Consider the following 21,000-nt stretch of genomic DNA (forward strand, 5'->3'; position numbering starts at 1 on the left):
AGTCTTCTAAATTGTTAATTTCCCCAAAAGTTCATTTTAAGATCCTTGGTTGAAACAAAATATTATTTTCCAAAATAATATTTACTTGGTGAATAATTTGTCACTGTGCAAATCACTGGATTGAATAATAATAACAATTATAGCTTACATGTCATTGGTGCTTTCCAAGGGGTCAGGTTCTGTTAAATACATTACACGGATGCCCTTATTAAATTGTCACAACAACCCTAGGAAGTAGGAACTATCATGATCTCATTTCACAGAGAAGTAACTTCTCCTGAGGCTACATAACTTGTAAGCAATAGTATGAGCATTGCAACTAATAGTATGCATCCGGGAGCCCATGTACTAAACCACTGCACACTCTAATCTCAAATAGTCAATGCAGGGGATGGAGACATGAACTGGAACAAAAAATGTGTATATATATATACACATACACACACACACACACACACACACACACACATACGTATACACACACATTTATATATATATAATGTATATATAAATGTATATATATACATTATATATAAGTGTATATATGTACTTTTTTCATACACACACACACACGCATATATATATGTATATATATACACACACACACACATACATATATGCTGGATAGGCTCCTTAGCTATCTCAAGGAAAAAAAAAAAAAGTTTAATTAACCTGAATTTCAACTGCAGTGAATAAGAGTTTAAAACAGTGTTTCTCAAATTTTAGCTTGTATTGGAATCACCTAGAGGGCTTATTAACACACAGACTACTGGACTCCACTCCCAGAGCTCTTGAGTCAGTAGGGTCGGACGGAACCCAAGAATTTGCTTTTCTACCTGGTTCCCAGACAATACCGACACTGTTGGTCCCAGGACCAGACCACACTTTGAGAACCACTGGCATAAACCGTCACTTTGATGATAGTTATAATTGAAACATGGTGGAAGAAATTTTGTTGGGTACTATTACCAACTAAACATCAGGCATAAAATACATCGCCTGAGTCCTGGTTATTGAGATGAAGTAAATTTAATTGGAGAAACAAAAGCATGTGAGCAAGAGCGAACCTTTTAGAGCCTTCGCTTGCTTGGTATTTGTGGGCCCTTAGTGGATTTACTTCTAACATAATGGAAAGAACGAAGATTAGGAGCCAGAAGTACTTCCTGGTTCAACTGCACTGAATATTCTGGAATTCAGTCTCAGTCTTCTCTTCTACAACACAAGAATCATAATCTCCTTGCCTGTCTTTTTTATTTTTTTATTTTTTTAGGGTGGTTGGGGGGAACACTGTAAAACTGATGAAGTAACTGAATACACTGTAAAACTGATGAAGTAACTGAATAAAAATATTTTATACACCAAGGAACAATACACATAATAAAGTAGCATTACTGGGATTCTGATTAAATTTGATTTCATTTTCTTTAGAGAATTGTTGATCATTATAATGAATCATGATTAGAGCATATTTTAACTCAAAAATTTCCTAAAGAGTTAGAGGAGACAATGGAAGAGAATGCCAGTGGGAAAACAGCAAAAGAGTTTTCACCTTTTATAAAAATAACTGACTTCTGAATAATAAAATGAATAGAGGTTGGTTACCCAATACTCTTGAAGAGAAAGAACAGAAATAGGGGGAAAGGTAATGGGTCAGGAGAGAAAGAACAGAAATAGAGGGAAAGGTAGAAATAGAGGGAAAAGTAATGGGTCAGAAGTCCTTCCCATTTACAACCAGGCACAGGTCAAAGAGTTCCGGTTTTATGCAGTTATCAAGAAAAGATAGTATGTATTTCCTACAAATATCTAATAGCTTATTGTTAAACTGAATTGAGTGACAGTGTTGAGCCTCAGAAGTTTATTCTACGTCTGTACTAATAAAATCTGTTTCTTACTAGCACTGATTTTCATACTGTGTTCAGAAACAACATTTCTTAATATAAAAGGTGGACTTCAACTGTTAAATTTGAATTAAGGGATTTTCCAGTTTATACAGAAAGTTGCTGTTATGGTAATTCCAGTTCCTCCTAGCCCTTAAAGACTTATTAAAATGAAAACCAAACAACCCTAAATTCCTCTATTTCTTTTGTCTATCATTATTTTAGGGAAGCTGTGGTTTTTTGCCTCATCCTTTATGTTATGATTCTTTAAAAATTAAAACATCAAAAGAAAAAACTCCCATTGATAATTGCATTACATCTAAAAACAACATAATTAATAAAGGGCAATACACAAAGTATTAAAACAAGATGGGATACTTGTCTTTCATAATCAGACCAAGATGAGAAATCATACTTTCACAATACCCATGATTTGGTACTGAATCATTAAATAATGTACTAAGATTTTTCTGGATACTATCAGTTTCTGAAAGAATGATCTATGTCAACTTATCTAAAAAGGACTTTTGAAGTGAAAAGATTATTAAATAAAAAGCAAATGTTTGCAAATACACATTCCATATGTCAACAAAAGGGGTTCACAGCCAAGTAACCAGGGACATCCCCCCCCCCCATACACATACTCCCTTAACCCTCACACAACTTGATTGTATGGCCTTGTCCACAGATGCTTCTGTGATCACTTTAGCCATGAGGTCTCTGTCTCCACCTAATAACTGCGTTTTGATAACAGATGATCTCAGTCTCATAGAATGAGCTTGTCCCTGCATCATTAATTTAAAAGAACAGTGAACAGTCAAGGGGTACATGAGAACAAAACAACTCTGTTCTGGACAAGGAGTCAGCATTCAGCATTACACTCATCTTGAACCACATTCAAGCCCAAAAAGAAAAAAATAAAAGAAGTTGAGAGTCCAAAAAATTATGATAATATTGCATATTATAAATAATTAGGCCCAATGGGATATGCCAACTTATCTTTCTAAACTTCTAGTGCATTTTTAATTCCCATTTATTTTTGTATAGGAGCTCTAAAAATTCACAAATTTTGTAGCAATGTAGGGAAAAGGAACCAGAACAACTGGGAATCGCTTACTAACAATAACTTCTTTTTAGGACGGCGTGCAGAGGAACAATTATAATTCTGAACTTGTCTCAATGCATACTGCTTTAAATCAGCCTGCATTCCTATTCCAGAAGCAACTTGTTTAAAATCAAATAGAATTACTTTGAAGACACATTTTTAAAAAAGCTATTATTAACTTTCTCCTATTTTAATATTTGCATACTGCTTCCCAGTCCCTTGTATGCATGCATATTTTGCAAATATGGCATAATTAATATTTAGTACTGGTATTTTATTATTATAAACCCTGTGTTTATTTATACAATTAATTGTAGTCATTTTGAAGTAATTCATAAAATTGTTTTGTATTAATGGGATTTTAAGTGGTTCTGTTTTTTAACCATAGATACTATTAAATGAGCATCTTTATTGGGTGAAGTCTTTGTTTCTATTAAATTATTCACTTTGGTAAAACTCCCAGTAATTAATCAGAAGGTACAACATCATCTTCCTGGATGAACCCAGCATGGACTATTTTTAAAAACCAAACACCTGCATTTAATTTCAGTATAATAAATCCACCAATTATAAGAGAGAAATATTCTTTTTTTAAAATCTACAGTCATTCAAATGAGAAGTACATCAGATATACTGATAAATGCTTAAAGCACTGATTATATTATGTGTCTAAATAATTCATAATAAGGACATTTTAATTTGATTTAAAAGAATATGGCACAGAATAAATGAATTCTGAAATATTTAGTCTTAAAAAGTCAAAGATATCAAGCCCAAAATGTACTAATTCCTTATATTGCAAAAACTAATTTTCCAGTTGATTGGATTTTAGAATTCTTTTTCTCATAGAAATAACATTATATAATAAAATTCAGTTAAAATCCCAGGGTAACTCATAATATGGGTAAAGAAAAATTAACAGCAGCCCAAATCCCAAATCCACTTAATACCCTAGAGCCTTAGCCCAAGATTTTGCTAAACTTGAGCCTCAGAGGAGATATAGAGAATACGATGCTGCAGCTGGGTGGGAGCACTAGTACCTTTCCTGCTGCCCTACAGAAAAAGGGGAGGGAGACAGGTTACAGTGGAAGATGTGCTGGGACCATAAACCCACCACAGGGATAGTTCAGTAAAACAAAAGCCAGGAAGAGTTAAACTTCCTGATATTGGCCTTTTAGACATGTTGTTTTGTTAAGTCCAGGGTTCTTATGTTCCCAACATCTTGGGAAGTTTTTTCTAGGTACTATGTAATTTTATGTAAACATCAACATAGTGGAAATGAATGAAAGGCAGAAGGAGACACCAGGGTCTGCAGCACTCCGAATAATTCAAATAAATCTGCTACAGTATGATAACTGAAAAGCATGGCTGTGCCTTCTGTACTTTTCCACACCATGGCTTGTATGTCTTTCACAACAAACCTGTAAGTTAAGTGGGCTACCCTAATCTCAAATAAATGTCTCCCTTTAAATAATGTGCTTTAATTCATTTGTATTGCAGTACCTACACTCTCTTGGTTTTGTGCAGAATACAAAAATAAAGAAGACATGGCACCTACCTTTTAGGTACTCGTAATAAGAAAGAAAATACAAACATTAATAATCATAAAACACAATGTGACAATAAAACATCAAATAAGTACAAATTGTTATAGAATTCTAAAGAGAAATGGAAAAAGATTAGAGATTTAGAAAATACTTCCCTGCTCCATTTCTACCTTTAAAATGCTATCCAACAGGTGGTTACATGGGTATATACATACATGAAAGTTAAGGAAAGAAACCTACCCATCTTATCAGCTTCATTTCAAATGCTCCCTACATGAAAAGGCATTTAGCATAGGTTTTAAGATGGGGAAGCACTTTATTAGATAGCAAAGTAGGAGAAAGGAGATTTAGGCTGAGGAAATGCTGTGAAAAAAGACTCAGAGGCAGAGAAGCACATCAAATATCAGAGAAAAATATGTTTTTCAATTTGTTTATTTCTTAGATTATGAATAACGAAACTTAAAAATAGCTTAGAAAATATGAGTGGAGGATACACAGTGAAGGACCTTGAATGTCACGACATAAAGGCAATACTTAATTCAGCAACTGAAAACGATTCAAGGTTCTTGAGCAAACTACATTTTAAGAAATGCTTATCTGAAAGTGGTTTATTACTAGATTGCAGAGGAAGCCAGGAGAAAACAGCATCAGGTTTTCTTATTATTACAAAAGTTGAGGCAAGAGGCAGTAAGGTTCTGCATTAGAATGAAGAGCATTCAAAGCCAAATGAACAAACAAAAGAGAGATGCAAGGGATGTTCCAAGATTTAGCAATGGATTAGATCTGAGAAGGGTTGCTAAGGAGGAGTCAGAGACCTTTGAAATTTTAATTCTGGGGGGAAGAAAATGATATTAGTGATACACTGAAACCAGAAACAAGAAGCTTAGATTGAAGAAGAGGTTGTACAGAAGTCCACGAGACGCTCTACTAACCAATCTGCACCTAATTGATTCCCCAGGTTAACCTACTCGCATGACTTTCTCTGTAAAATATACCAAATGATATTCACAGCAAGTCGAACCTTCAAAGCTAACAGCTGCTCCCATGAGTTGAGCTGTGCTTATTAGATTGTTAGTCCCCAGACCATTTGTTATTAGTTGTACTTCATATTCTATTACAAAAATTATTACATTTTACGTGAACCAATTAAAAACATGAACATAAACGTATATATGGGTCTACGAAAACTTAGTTGAATGGTTAGGAAAGTTGTTATAAAGATGAATAAAAATAGCTGTTCAATTAGATATGAGTAAGATGACCTATAATGACTGGTGGTAAAACTCTTAAAAATAAGTATTCTACGTTCAGATCACTTCATAAGCAATCTCCCTGCACTGTAAAAAAAAATTATAAGTATAAGCACTGATGACACATTCTAGGCATAATTTATGCAGGAGAGACAACACTGAGCTCCAATCAGCAGATCTAGCCTCAAAGAAAAGGACTTAGCTCTATATCAAAAGATTGGCAAATAAATGTAAACTTGCGTGAAGTTCAAATAAAATGATAGGGACTCCTGGCTCCAGCCTTGATGAAGTAACAAGTATTGTATTATTCCCCTTCCAGCATAAACAAAAATATCAGTAGACAAAATATGTGAAGCAACTGTTTTCAGACATTGGAAAACTGACAAAACAAAGCTCGAATCCTTGAGAGAAAAGAAACACGAGGTGAGCTCCATATATCTGTACGACAGCACTTTCTAAGCCATTGCACAGGTACCTAGAGCCCAGCTAGAGAGTAGTGGCTTCACAAGATAGAAGAGCCCTAAAATTTCTCCTACTCTATTATCATACATGCTTGGTTTCAAGGTATCACCAGTATCTTTGTATGATATGAAGATTTTTAAGAAAATAAAATGTTGTCCTCTTCAATGGCTATAGCAAATAATACAACTATTAGCACAGGTCCTGCATAGCAAAATATCTGTGAAATCAGCTTAATTTTAAACTTACATGAAACTCAGAAATGACATCAGATTTTAAGACGTAAAGTTGAGCTTCACCTTTTTGTAATTTTATTAAATTTTGAAATTATACCACTTTTTACTGAATTTACTGAATCATACATAGTGCTTCCTCCAATTATCCATCCAATAAGGATGACTTCTCCCTTTCACAGATGTTTTTTGTATAGTCTGTGCATCATCTGGGATTTTAATATTAACAGTTGATGATTACAGGTCCCATGACTCTGCTTCCATCAATGGCCACATTCTCATTACACCCTTCTTAGGCAAATAGCGACCTTTATCCAGGGATGCAGTCATAGCAGGTGCTTCTTCAGAAATGAGACTGTCTTGACTGATGCTTTCAACCCACTATTTACCCATGTAAAGCTCTCAAGTCTGTGCCCAGGGCAGAACAAATAACCCCTCAGAAACCACTCACCAGGTGCTGAGTATACTCTAGGTCGGAATTTTCAAGTGTTTGATTGAAATTTACTTTCTGGTTCATGCTTTATATTTGCTGAGCAATCAGATTTACAAAAAGATTTTTGGAGTTTTTCACAAATATCATGTGTTTGTGAAAAGAGTACAAATCCTTTTGTAGTAAATGATGCACAGCTCTGTTAAGATAAAACAAAATGAACAGAAAGAAAAACGTGCTTGCAACGATGATAACAAATGGAGTGAATTTTCCTGGGCCGCCCTGTGTTATCTTTCATTTTCATTAATGGTATCAAGCCAAAAATATCAGTAAGTCTCCAATAAGGTCTTAAGTACAAAGAAAAATCCAATATATGTATGAAAAATATGACTAATGGCAAAAAAATGATACAATGATCATTGCATGCATTTTTATTAAATGGAAGAAAAAACTCTCAAGGAAAAGAGCTGCTAGGCAAAGATTTAAAAACTCGAACTTTTGAATGTGTGCAGAAGCTAAAGAAGGATGAAATGGAAGCTTACACTTGACTTAGGTGAAGTTTATATCATTTGCAAAAATCTCTTCTCCCACACTCACATAAAAGAACATTCTTAATTACTGAAAATATTTAAATTAGCATAACAAATCCAAATACAGTAAAATTGAATATTCCATTCCTGTTGGCCAAAACAAAACCCAGCAAATACAACAAAGAAGCTGTGTTTTAGAAAGCTATTATTTAATTCTTGATATAGCTAGTAAAATTCTGATAGTTCTGGGGGCATTGGAATTCTATTTATTGGGTCCTAGAACTATTAACAGTATTTTTTTCCAATTAGCTGAGGGTTTTTTTGGGGGGAGAGGGGAGAGGCATAATCAACATACAGAAAAATGCATAGATTTTAACTGTGCTGTTCAAGGAGTTTTGATAGATGTATGCCTCTCTGTAACTACATTCCAACCAAAATGTGGAACGTTTCCATCAACCCAGAGTGTATCTAACTGTGTCTCCTTCTATTCAGTTGCTCCTGGAGGCAACAACTGTTCTGATTCCTTTCATTACAGCTTAGTTTTGCCTATTCTAAAACTTCATATAAATAAAATCACAGAGTACGCACTCTACGTCCCCTCCTTGTTCAACATGTTTTAGAGATCCCCATTTGTGTTGTCTCATGTATCAGTACTCCTGTATTTTGCAGAGTAGCATTCTCTACTATGAATATACCAACATCTGTCTGTCCATTTACATACTGATGGACATTTGGATTTTTTTCAGTTTGGGGTTATGATGAATAATGATATTATGAAATTCTTATCGAAGTCTTTTTGTGGACAAATGTTTTCATTTATTTTGAATAAATACATAATAATATAATCATTGAATCATTACATAATTTTAAGAAACTACTGAGCTGTTTTCTAAAGTGGTTGTACGATTTTTCACTTGCTCCAGCAATGTCTGAAAGTTCCAATTGTTTACCATCTTCACTAACACTGGTCTTTTTGAATCTTTAATTCTAGCCAGCCTAGTGGAGATCAAGTGGTTATATCTAGTTTTCAGGGTGAGGTTACCACTATTGAAACTGGTTTTCTTATGTAAAAATCTTAACCACTAGAATTAAGGTTAGGGAATTTTATATACATACATAACCAATGAGCATTTTATTATATATATATATATATATATATATATATATATGCGTGTTCAAGGATTGTTGTAATCATATCCTTATGTAAAACTGTAAAAACAATAGGTATGCATTGATTTTATATTATTATGAAATCAATGCATGCTTATTGTTGTAAACAAAGGTATGCTGAAAAGGGGGCTACCTGAATATTATGAACACAGAGATTGTTATCTTGCTGTTTTATTTATTTATTTATTTATTTATTTATTTATTTATTTATTTATTTATTTATTTAATGAAACCATTGTTTAAAAAACCATACTACTCAGTTTGATGTACTGCTCTTTGCAATCACATTTTAATCTTTATCCCATATCACTATCCCATTTCAAACAACTGAAAAAATAAAGTTAGGGATATGTGTACCCTTTCATCATGAAAATATACCATAATTTCTCAATTCTCCTATTGTTGGTTATTTAGGCTGTCTTAAATATTTTATTATTGTAACTGTTTCTGCAATGAAAATTCTTTTTGTTGTGACCCACGGTCTCCCGCTGCTGAAAGAGTGTGAAAAAGCTCAACAGATATTATAAAATTTATTAGCTTTTCAAAAACCTACACTCTAATAATTTACCTTAAATTTATAGAAAGATAATATAAAATAACAACTCAAATTCACAGAATCCTTTCTCAACTTACTGAAGAATTTCAAACACAGCTATGTCATAGTCATCTATTGAATAAATAAGAACTAAAGTTAATTTTTGATCAAGTGACATCTGGGCTGTGCAGCCAGAAAAACAGAAATTAACCCCCGAGTGTAACCACTTCTAATCACCCATTGCCTGATTTTGTTAGAAACAGACTCTAAAAGATCAGGCAAACAGTTTCACCACGTGTATTACTGTGGCTTCCCACCTGGAGTCCACAAGGAATAAAGCCCGACTGGAATATACTGAGCAGGTAGTTCTGAATACAGAAGAACATCTTCGTGAAATTTTCTTTCAGGGTCAGCATTTAACTCACGTTACTGATGGATCAAGTTACTGAGAGTCAAGTTTGCAGCGACACTGATATGGAATCAACTGTTTCACTCTCATCATTAGTTTAGATACATCGAAAAATTCTTTGATGCCCTAGTATGTGCAGTTCAAGTTTAAATAAAATCCGACATAGGTTTAAATGATTTTAAGTGTTTTTCAAAAGCACTGTTTTCTCTCAAACAATACAGGATTGGTTCACTTATATTTTCTGATATTATTTCTGATTAGGATTACTAAAATTTTAAATACTCAGAACTAACTGTGGTCTTACTTTTGAAAAAATGAAAAGTTCTCTTTTAATAATAGGGAAAACAAAATTACCCATGATCAATTTTATTATTAGATTTCAAATCTAATTTTTTGCTTCCATATGAATAACAAAATTGGTTTAATTTATATATTCTGCCCTAAGAGCTAAAAGAGTTCTATTTTAACAAAGCCTAATGAACTCTATGTTCTGACCAAAACAATGAGAAGTTGTGACTCATAGCACTGAATTCTTAGATCTTATATATCTGTTTCCCACAAATAGCAGTTTTAAATGTAAATTTGCCAAAAATTTCCAGTTCAATGTTGTTTTCAAATATAATTATAACAAGATAAAGGCTGTTGTAAAGTAAAGCTAGCACACACAGTGGACAGACAATAAAGATAATTCTTTCAGTTTCGCTTCAACCCACCACTTTGAAATAAATATCCTAACATAACTGTCTTACGGAAAATTTTAAGATATGATGGGAATATTTAAAAGTATTCAAAAGGAAAGAAATAGGAATGGGAAATAGATTCCACTGGGCAAATCAGGATACAAATCTGATTTAAATGAGAAAACAAAGAAGTGCTATAAGCTGCTTCGAAGTCAGAGGCATCTAAAGAAACAACGTGAAGAATATGAAAACCTTGATGAAAGTTGAATGTAAATAGACTAAATTCTAAATCATTAGTCATCTCATTTTCTGACACAACTGTATCTTAAAACAAACCTTCTATGAAGAAAGGGTTTTCTTGTCCCCTTAATAACAAACATTATTGCAGCAAATATGTTCCAGCTATTTAACATTTGAAAAAAAATAAAAGCCTTTGGAGAAATTGACTACTCAGGATATCTTTATAAAACCATAATTGTTTACACACACACACACACACACACACACACACGTTGATACTTGGCAATGCAGCCCCAAAACAGAACAACCTATTTTTTAAGAGTGGGGAACTAATAAATCCAAGTAGACTACTCTTTCAAGACATTCATAAATGAAGGGAATGACAAATGAAAACGATAGCTTAGAAGAACAAAAAAGGCATTGAGGGGAGGTGGAAAATTTTTGTTTTGAAAAGAAATTTTTGTTCTGAGTATATTTGCCGACTAAGTTGGGGAAAGTATAAACCAAGATAGTTTAAGATACAGGTGATAATGGGGATAATTGTGGAAAAGATCTCCCAAGGGGAATGGGGGGAATAGCAGAAAAAAAATTAGAAAATAATCATTTTTTACTATTTTCAACATAAATAGTTATTTTTTAAGTGTACATTTTAACAGTAATGAGATTTGCTTGGCATTTTAAAAAATGTGTTTCCATGAGAAGCTCAGTCCTTGGAATAATTAAAAATAAATATACTATTCTAGTTATTTTAGTCATTTAGAGTGACCACTTCCATCTTTTGGCACAAATAATTATTGTAAAGTTTTATGAAATTTCCCCTCTTAAACAGCTGGTCTTTTACAGATAGAAGGGTTTACCCTGTTAGTTTTAAAAACTCAGTATGGTACCTACGCTAAGTATTAATTTCTTCTCTTAAATAATTGAACATCTATGACTAAATCCAATTTTGCTTAATGCAAATTCTTTAACTTCTGTGCTCAGTCAATATTTCATTGAGACCCTACTATTTGGCAGGCATTTGATAGGGCATCACAAAGTTAGGAAGCTGTGAAATTACATAAATTCAGGGCTATGGACTCTTCTGTGGGCAAGAAGAATCAAGAGAACTTAATCAGGGCAGTGGCACAATTCCAACTGTGGTTTAACAGAAACACTGGATTCAGGGAGATGACTTAGGAGCACGTATAATACACCAGGTGGAGATGAGAACCTCTGGAGGCAATAGTTATAAAGATGAAGAAGATGAAGACAATTCTAATCTAGATTCAGTAACCTTTTGTCACAACTAAATATGGTTCTGAGCAAGAATGAGAAGGTCTCAAGGGTACCTGAAGGTCTACTAGTATCTCCAGCTTTTCAACATGTGTATCAATGCTGTTCACCAATGAGGCAAGTAAGACTGCCATTTCTGAGGCAGAAGGGTATGATAGACAAAAAGCACAAACTATAGATTCAATAAACAAAAAACAATTCTGCCACTGAGTTACCTAACTATGACCCTACGGAAGTGCTTAATGTCTGTTCCCTTCAGTGCAATTTCTGATTGCACCTACAAGTATCTTACTGAATAGATAGAGGGTACATGTCCATCTCGCCTACTGGGCTGGAATTCCTCATTCAGCCTTGTTAGGATGGTCCCTCAAGTAACATTCTTCACAGTCTGAGCCTCCTGCTTACTTAAGTTCATTTCTTACTTTCTTCTGCAAATACCCTTTATTCTAGCAACAGGAAGTAAAATAAGTCCTCACTTAACATCATGGATAGGTTGTGTGACTTTAAGCGAAAGGACATAAAACAAAACCACTTTACCATAGGCTAATTGATATAAACAAGAGTTATATTCCCATGGCATCTCATCAACATTATAACGAAAGGACAATGAATGAACTGACATTATTTGAAGACCTGCTGTATCTATCCTTCCACAAAATCATTTTCAATGCATTCTTCCATTGGCCCTCACTCCTTTTTCTTCCTAGATCGCCCTTCTCTATTTCCATATCCTTTTTCCCATCTTCTTGCCTTCTGTTATCATCAGGGCTGATATTCGATGGGTACAAACCACTCCCACAGCTGTATCAGTTTTTATAGCCAGCCACCCAATCAGATTGCAGAGAAAGCTCTCCAAATGGTCACTGACAAAGTCATAGCATTTTGTAAAAAATTTTTTTCATCACTCCTGCTGGAAGATGCAGTTTTAATATTACCTACTGCATGAAAACTTTTCTGAGATCTCTTCTGCTATCCCTTGACTGTCACCTGTACAATGGTATTGGATCACACATCACAGTGCTTCCTATTTGTTTCACGTCAGTCTCCCCATCAACACTAAAATTCCTTGACATTACGTACCATGATTTAGCTCTGCAGAGATAGGACTTGAAAAGAGCCTGATACACATAAGAAAAAAAATCTGACACACGCACGCACACACACACACACACACACACACACACACACACACACACACAAATACTCAAATATTATTATGATATTAGTAGGACATAGCTTTAACTTTCAAATGTGTCTAAGAGTAGCAATGCTAGCCTCTATATTCTCTGTAACTCCTGTAAGTACTGTAATGCTCTCACAAATGTTAAACTTACTTTAATGATAATGAAGGTAGGAGAAAGGCTTTGAATAAGAATACCTAACTGTGAGATCTGCTAGGCTTACCCTGCTAAGGGAAATCCAAAGTCACAGAAGGGCAGCTTGGAAGGCAATTTGATGCGTTCACTGCATATTGACTGAAAACCTCTTTTATATCAGCAAAATCATAGCACTGTGTTTGCAAGCAGACACCACCTTATATATAAAAAATGGTTGCATAATATAAGGTTACATGTCAATTATACCTCAATCTAAAAAAAGAAATGAATGCAAATTTAGAGAGAACTTTCTTCTGAAATAGTTACTAAAAGAGGCAGACCTCTCTAATATGTATGAGAGATGCAAGCAACTCAGACGATGAGACGTAATGAGAGTTCTAACCAAACTCCAAGGAAGGTATCAGGTCTTACTGAGCTGGGAGGGAAGTTTCCATGTCGAGAGAGCAAAGACTCTGAGAGAAGAGTCACAAACCTTAATGTTTATTGAAATATATTAGTACTTCATCAGTATTATAACAATACTTGTGGTCATGAACTTCCTACAGAGTTTTTCAGGTTATCATTCTAAAGAGAGATGTGATTAGCTGGTCTACGTTAAAAGCTCATATTGACCTCTGATGAGCCAGCCAAGTGACAATTGGTGTACACAATCTGATCAACAGAATTTAGGAAGAGGTAGAGGCCACATTCCACCATGCCCCAGTAGGTATACTTGGAGCTCATCCTCCCTGAAAAATCCAACATTGAGGCAAAATATCTCTAAAAGTTTAGCTTTTTTTCCCCATAGTACTATTACTGAAGCCACTGAAATTTCTACGACCAGAAACTCTCATCTTCTGCCTTAAAATTCTGTTCGATAAAGCCAGTAATCCAGCAAAACTGTTACTTAGACTCAAAAGGGGCCAATATCAATTATATATAACGCCATGTGCATGTTTAAGGCAAAAAAAAAAAAATAAAGGAATGAATTGTGGAGTGTCTAAAAGCAGTGATTAATATTCCCATTCAGTGTATTTCTATTTTTTTTTCAGATCTGTAGTTTAACAGTACTCTTCAAAGTTTTGACCAGATAAAGAATCCTCTAAAAAGATCCCTTTGGGGATTTACAAAAATTATGAGCATTAGCTCATTCTTGTAGCTTTACCCAAACCAATAATAGTGATTAATGTATTTAAAAATAATTTATTTTTTTTTAAATTTTGAATGGGTTGACACAATCCACTACCTGGGCTTTAGAGAGAACACTTTCTCTCTTTATCTAAACTAGCAACACTAAGCTTGGAGCAGAATATACTAGCAGGAGGCCTCTTTTTTTGACTCATTGAAGAAAATTTTGTAATTTTTTTAAAAAGTGTATCATTTCTAAACTATAAGTTTAAGACAAAGCTACTTTAGGAATGACTACAAACCAAAATATTTTGCCGTGTAATGTGTTACAATTAAAACTATTTTCCTGAGAAAGACACTCATCTAAACGTATTAATTGGCTACAAATATTTTTTATGATTTTTAAAAAAATCAAAATAAAAAGTATTAACTACAGAAATATGATGGCAAAATAGTCCCAGCTGGGCTACTTCATTTGTTTTTCAAAATGTTATGTTGTTTTGTGTTGTCTTGTTTCAGAAAATGGCTAAAAGGGTTAATCTGAACTGGTGATAGCCACCACCCATATGTTGGCAAATGACTTTGTTTTCTTTTCAAAGGTGTTTAATCGTCTTAGTTCAGTGGAGGAGAAAGGATGTTTATAATACTGTGATTTCATGCTCATTGTGGAATTAATATATTTTGTCCTCTAACCTCCATAATTTCCTCCCTTGCTGCCCCACCCTATAAAACATATTTACTCATTAAATCTAGAATAAATGTTTTTTCCTCTCTCTTTGGTTCTTTTCCATTTTATTCTTTTCCACATTCCTTACTTACTGGATACTATGATATTGCAATCTTAGCATGAATGGGGCCCAAAAGCACATATGCTATCTTGCTAAAAATAAAAGGAAAATTCCTTAAATAATTATTGATTTGAAAGTGGCAGAAAATTTTGTACCTGCTGACATCTAGAGCCCCCCAGGCTTATCTTGTCCAAGAAAATCACCTGCCCTATCTCTAATTTAGTATAAAAATCACTTACTAAAATTGACAGGAAATGCACACAGAATGAACTATTGAAGCAAAACTTTTGCGGTAAAATATGCACAATATGGCTTTCTGTGTATAAGACACACAGGCTATCTAACACACATTCTATGAATGTAACGGTAGGCTGAGGAAGCCTTCAAGGTTTTCAGTGCACATTACTCTCCAATATTAAGATTCCTTCTCCGTGTCCTGATTCCAGTGGTGAGGAAGAATTTGAATGACAGCTGGTTTTATGTTTTGGCAGCCAATCACTAGGAGAGTCATTTGGTACTGGAAGCATCAACTCAATCGTCCTTCTCTGCTCTTTGAGATACTCTGAATAAGTCTGTTCCTTTCAAATAACCACTCTTCGAATATCTAAATACCACTGTCTTATCCCTATTGACTTCACTACTCCAAAATAAATCTATTGTTTCTCTATTTTTTTTTTTAAATTTATCAGGATTTTTACTCTTAAAAAAAAAAATCAAACCAAAAAAAAAACCTGTTACACAAAAGTAACAACGTGGTGGCTGACACAAAGGATATGCATCCACAGCTGCAGCCCACCCCATAGAGGCTTCACATAACACAGTGTAGACAGAGATGCTCTGAAACATTCCTCAGATTGTTCGAGACCCTTCATCATGTGGATCCACCTGTCCAGATACGCTGTGTTATGAACTCTCTCTACAATATGACAACCATGCTGGAGACAGGTGTGATCTGACCAGTGAAGAGTAGGCCTCTGTGCTGACAGCCTCTTTTCCTAATACCATCTAAGGGTATCACTTTCGTCTGTGGTCCCATCACACTGCATAGTCACTTGAAATTGTCACTGCGGTGACAAGATAAGTCGCCCTTATTCTACACTGATGTAATTGAGTCTGTGACCCCAGTATCAGATTTCATATTTACCAACATCAAATTCAGATCATTCCAAATGTATAGCAAGGAAGTTATCGGGGAAGATGCCTCAAAGAATCATGTTGTAAACGATATTCTAGGATTTGTTTATTCCATCACAATGACTCATTTAATCTGAAGTGCTGAATGGGAAAACAGCCCTTCGGCTGAAAGCATCAGACACTAATTTGGAGCAATATGACCCTGACTGAAGGAAAGAAAAAAACCATTATATATTACAATTTTCTGTTAGTCAATCATTATTCTGGTTCTTTTTTTCACTTGACAAGAATAGTTTGCATAATTACAGCCTTATTTTTGACCTTCCAGATATATTTATTTAGTAATTTTAAGGACATATTAATATGAAAATGACTTTAAAAACTGGCAGATTTATGAAAGGATAATTTTTCCATGCATTTGAAAGCCTTTTGATCAAATATAAAAATACATATAACATGATATGTCTAACACTTAAATACAGATTGCAATGTAACTGATACTACATAATAACGGCTCATTCGAAGATCATGAGAAAAACTAACACACAAACAAAATGAAGCACAAGTTTCCTTTTGCCCAATCACTTACCTTCCAGAACTGGGCTGTGCTCTGGGATAGAAAGTACACAATTCAAGCTAGATTGTACTTCCGGAAACATTTCCCTTTTAGTTGATGTATCATAGATATCAGAATAACACTGAGCTTTGAAATAATCTGCTGACATCATCGGTTTTCAGGAGAGAAGGGAGTCTCCTCCTCTCAGTGCTCATGACTAAGGCTATCTGTGTGGAAACAGGCTCTTGGTTCCTTAGGAATTCATTGGCTCTTGGCCATTTGTTTCCCACTCTACTTGAAGCCATAACCTTCTGTCTGCCTGAGATATCATCATTCATCTTCAGAGTCATGGAGTGTCATACTACATAAAAGAGATTATTATTTGAAACACCTTTTAGACATTCTTATCAAGTGAAGAGCCAGAGTTATGGTTAAGTGACTAACAGAGAAGTATAATATATGTACACTTCAACAGTCTCTCTGGCTATTTTTTTTAATGTGGCTTTTAAAAATAAATAAATAAAATGAAATAATTTCATCAGGTTTTTTTTTTCTTTTGGTTTTCCAAAGTATTAAAGTAATACGTGCTCATTGTAACAAAGCAAATAGTTCAAAGTTGTATAAAGTTCCATCGCCTTCCTCTTTATTCCAACTCTGAGATACAGATGATACACATATGTGTATATACACATATATATACATACCCACACACGTGTGTATATATATACACATATATATACACCCCACACACATACCAGGGGTGTTAAAAAAATGTGTATACAATTTTTTTTGGTTATATATATATATATATATATACATATATATATATATATATATATATATATATATATAAAAAATATCCCAATTTTGAAAATCTTACATAATTTTATATTGTTCTGCAACTTGCTTTTTAATTTAACAACATCATGAACATCTTTCCAAGTCTATATGTACCATTTGACCACATTGTTTTAAATGGCTACACAGCATGTCATGCTAATAATGTAGAAGAATTTATAAAACTATTGTCTTGTTGATAAGCAACTAGAGTCTTTACCGACTGCTAGCTACAATGTTAGTAACACACTGGTACATATTTCTCTATATATTTATTGTTTATTTCATAGGATAGATGCCTACGTGTGGGAGTGATGTCGAAGAGGATACACATTCTTACCTGGAAAAGAATGTTTCCCAGTTCCTTTCCCAAAAGACAAATCAACAGGGTTAGTGTGTGCCCTTCTCCTCGTACTTTGGAAATACCAGATGTTATCAATCTTTCTAAATATTGTCAAGCTAATGGGTAAAAAACAATCAAGTTTTGTAATTTGCACTTCTGTGGCACCAGTTTAAATATCCAGCTGTTATTTTTTTTGTAGTTCTTATTAAAAGTTATATTCATCACTTGTCAAGAGACAACTCATTCTTTTGCTACATTACTTTTTACAATACTGAGGGGAACAGGCCTTATATACTATTTGCTTTGTAAATGTCTTGTGACACTAAATTGTTAAATTACCCACTAGGAGAGTTAACATTGCAATATGATTTAAACCATGGATATTACCTGCTTAAACAACAGGATTCTAATTTTTCATCATCTGAACTAAGTATCAATCTTAATCAAAAGAGGTGTCACCAACCCTCCAACCTATCACAGTCATATTAATAAAACATTAACAATCAAGGGGGCAACAAAAATATATAGAGACTAAAGGGTAATATAGTGATAATGGGGTTCCTTTGAATTAGGGGATAAGAAGTCTTATCTGAGGCGGTAATAATTAAGATATGAATATCAAAAAAGAACCAGCTGTGTATAGATGAGAAACAAAAGGTCACTAGAAGGCATGGTCAGGGACAGAAAGGCCAATTTGTCTAGAAAACAGTGAGGGGAGGAGAGAATAGCAAGATAGTAGGATGGACTATGATGATTGAGCATAAAGCAGGTGTGGGAAGAAGAGGTAGGAATCAAGAATCTTATTTGCACATGTGAAGTTTGAGGACTACTATTATTTTCAAGTGTAGAGGAGGATAAGCAATCCAAAAGATGACTCCAGGGCTGACAGTACGGATTTAGGAGACACTGGCATCAAGATGCCATTTCAACCCATTAGACAAATTAAAGTCATCCAAGGGTCATCCGGAGAAATGAAAAAATCAGAGTGCATATGTAGAGATACGACATCACAGTCAAGTACTCAATGTTCTTGAAAATATAGTGGTACCTCACTATGGTTTAAAGATACACTTTGAAAATTAGTTATCTCTGAAGTTTTAATATGCGTTATTTTAAGGAATCCTATATTGAGTTACTTATAAGACAAAAAGTTTATATTAAAATGCCAATAATAGCCCCCTAAGTATTTTTATGACTTCAGATATTCATGTACCAGGTGATGGCGTTTTAAGTGAATCATGTTTACAGATTATCTAGATACAAAATGTTCTGGCTTCATGAGTAAACACGTAACTATCTGTCACAAAGCCTTACCTGATGCACATGAGCATTGGGTAATGCAAGAAATTTTCAAGAAAGGTTTCCTGTGTGAAAAAGTTGAGTTAAAAGCAAATTTAAGTACTTTGATTCCAATGACCTTGAGAATGAGTGCCTCCTAAAATTTTGTGCCCTTGGTGCTTTCTGTTGTTCTCACCCTAGACCCAGCACAGTTGACTCCTTTGAATTAGTCTCTGTGTTTCACTTCATTTATTTAAATATGTTTCACTTCATTTAACCAAATGACTAAAATAATAAATGTGAATGTATCAATTAGAATGTTGACACCTAACATAAAAAGTCCCAGTTTAAGGTCTAAAGAAAGCTTGAAAATTTACAAATGCCTTGACCTAAGAAAAATGAAAGTAACCAGATTTCAACTCACTTTAATCTCATAATTTATCTTACATCATGTAATTGGTTCTTGGAGGGTCACTTTTGAAAGTTGAAAAGTAGTTCAACACTGTACATCATAAAAATCCAATATATTTATATATATGTAATTTTCAGATCCCTTACAAGTTTGTTTCATCTTTCCAACAACCAAAGTAACAGAAAGAGTGACTTTATAATGAAATTGAAACACATACATAAAAAAATTCACTCAAAGATCAGTTTTGTTTTGAAGCTGTTAAACAACTGCCAGGGATTTTCCAAGAAAGTAGCTGAAACACTTAAAATACTTGAGGGCTTGGAAAGAAGAATTTATATATTAAATACAAGTTGAACTTCTTGATCCATACATAAGCAATTTCAGGAGATAATCTATTTCCATGATTCATTAAATGTATTATTTATTATAACATACAGATATACTACAAATATGGAATGTATAACATCTTGGTTAAAATCCCAAGCAATAAATATATGACTTCATGAGTAATGATTTGATTCTAAAGGAAAATATAATACACTGAACATATAAAGCAATAAAAAAAAAACAAGTAAAATAAAATGGACTTAAGAGAAATGCAGTTTGATCAATAACAAAACCAAATAAAGAAACAATTTACTTTGAAACATGATTTGCAATCCTCAGGTTCTGACTGTCCTATTCATATAATTAGCTGTTTATGGAAAATTTAGCTTTCAACAACAGTTTCAAAGTTCAGGGAAAATGGTAATTATAAGAATTCGATATTTTAATTCCAAAAATACTGCAATTCAAATTAACTTTTCATATGATTTTAGGTGAACTAAATAGACTTCATAGTCTAAAAACTTAAATTTCAAATTCCTGTTCCATACATGGCAGTAAAATCAGAATAAATGAAAACAGCAAAGTCTATATTTTCTATGAATAACTATATGAAAGCTTGAAAAGAGAAAAAAATTAAGTGCTGATATTTATTCAATAGTAGAAGAAACAGCTAGTACATCTTTCATGTCAGATATGTAGTGTTTCATCACTCAACACACACTATAAATAAATAAAGCTAAAAGAAATGCAGCAAAGATTAAAGAAATATACTCATTAGAACATAAAACAATGATCAAAGTAATAGTATTCACACAGAACTCAGAGAAGAATGAGAGGCCATGCACAGAAATAGCTTGTTAAGGACAGACAGAAAAGAATGACAACAAATAAAGTTAACTTAAACAAATAGCACATTTACACTGAAAGCAATGTAATCATTATTAAATTTGGAGTTTGAAAAAGAAAAAGTCTCACTTACCTGAGTGAGGAACACAGACAATGTATAAAGTGAGTAAGAACAAAAGAGAACTTGGCTTCCACTTCCAACGACAGCTCCACATTCGACCTGAGTAAAACATCCTGTAATGGAAGAAAGAAACAATCAGGACACTGAGAATGCAATAAAGCATTAGGATAATAACCG

The 21,000-nt window shown here is 33.8% G+C and overlaps 1 protein-coding gene across 7 annotated transcripts in view; it reads right to left on the reverse strand.

Annotated features, from left to right (window-relative positions):
- ADGRG6 (adhesion G protein-coupled receptor G6) overlaps nt 1-21,000 on the reverse strand; it is a 134,250-nt gene that overhangs the window by 104,897 nt on the left and 8,353 nt on the right. For all 7 annotated transcript variants that reach the window (XM_019756637.3, XM_074333641.2, XM_019756635.3 and 4 more), the window contains exon 2: nt 20,836-20,936. In XM_019756637.3, the coding sequence (XP_019612196.3) occupies nt 20,836-20,936 (101 nt within the window). The remainder of the gene's footprint in view (nt 1-20,835; nt 20,937-21,000) is intronic.

This window comes from Rhinolophus sinicus, chromosome 2 (assembly GCF_057876585.1).
Source record: "Rhinolophus sinicus isolate RSI-liver-muscle chromosome 2, RSI-T2T, whole genome shotgun sequence".
NCBI lineage: Eukaryota > Metazoa > Chordata > Mammalia > Chiroptera > Rhinolophidae > Rhinolophus > Rhinolophus sinicus.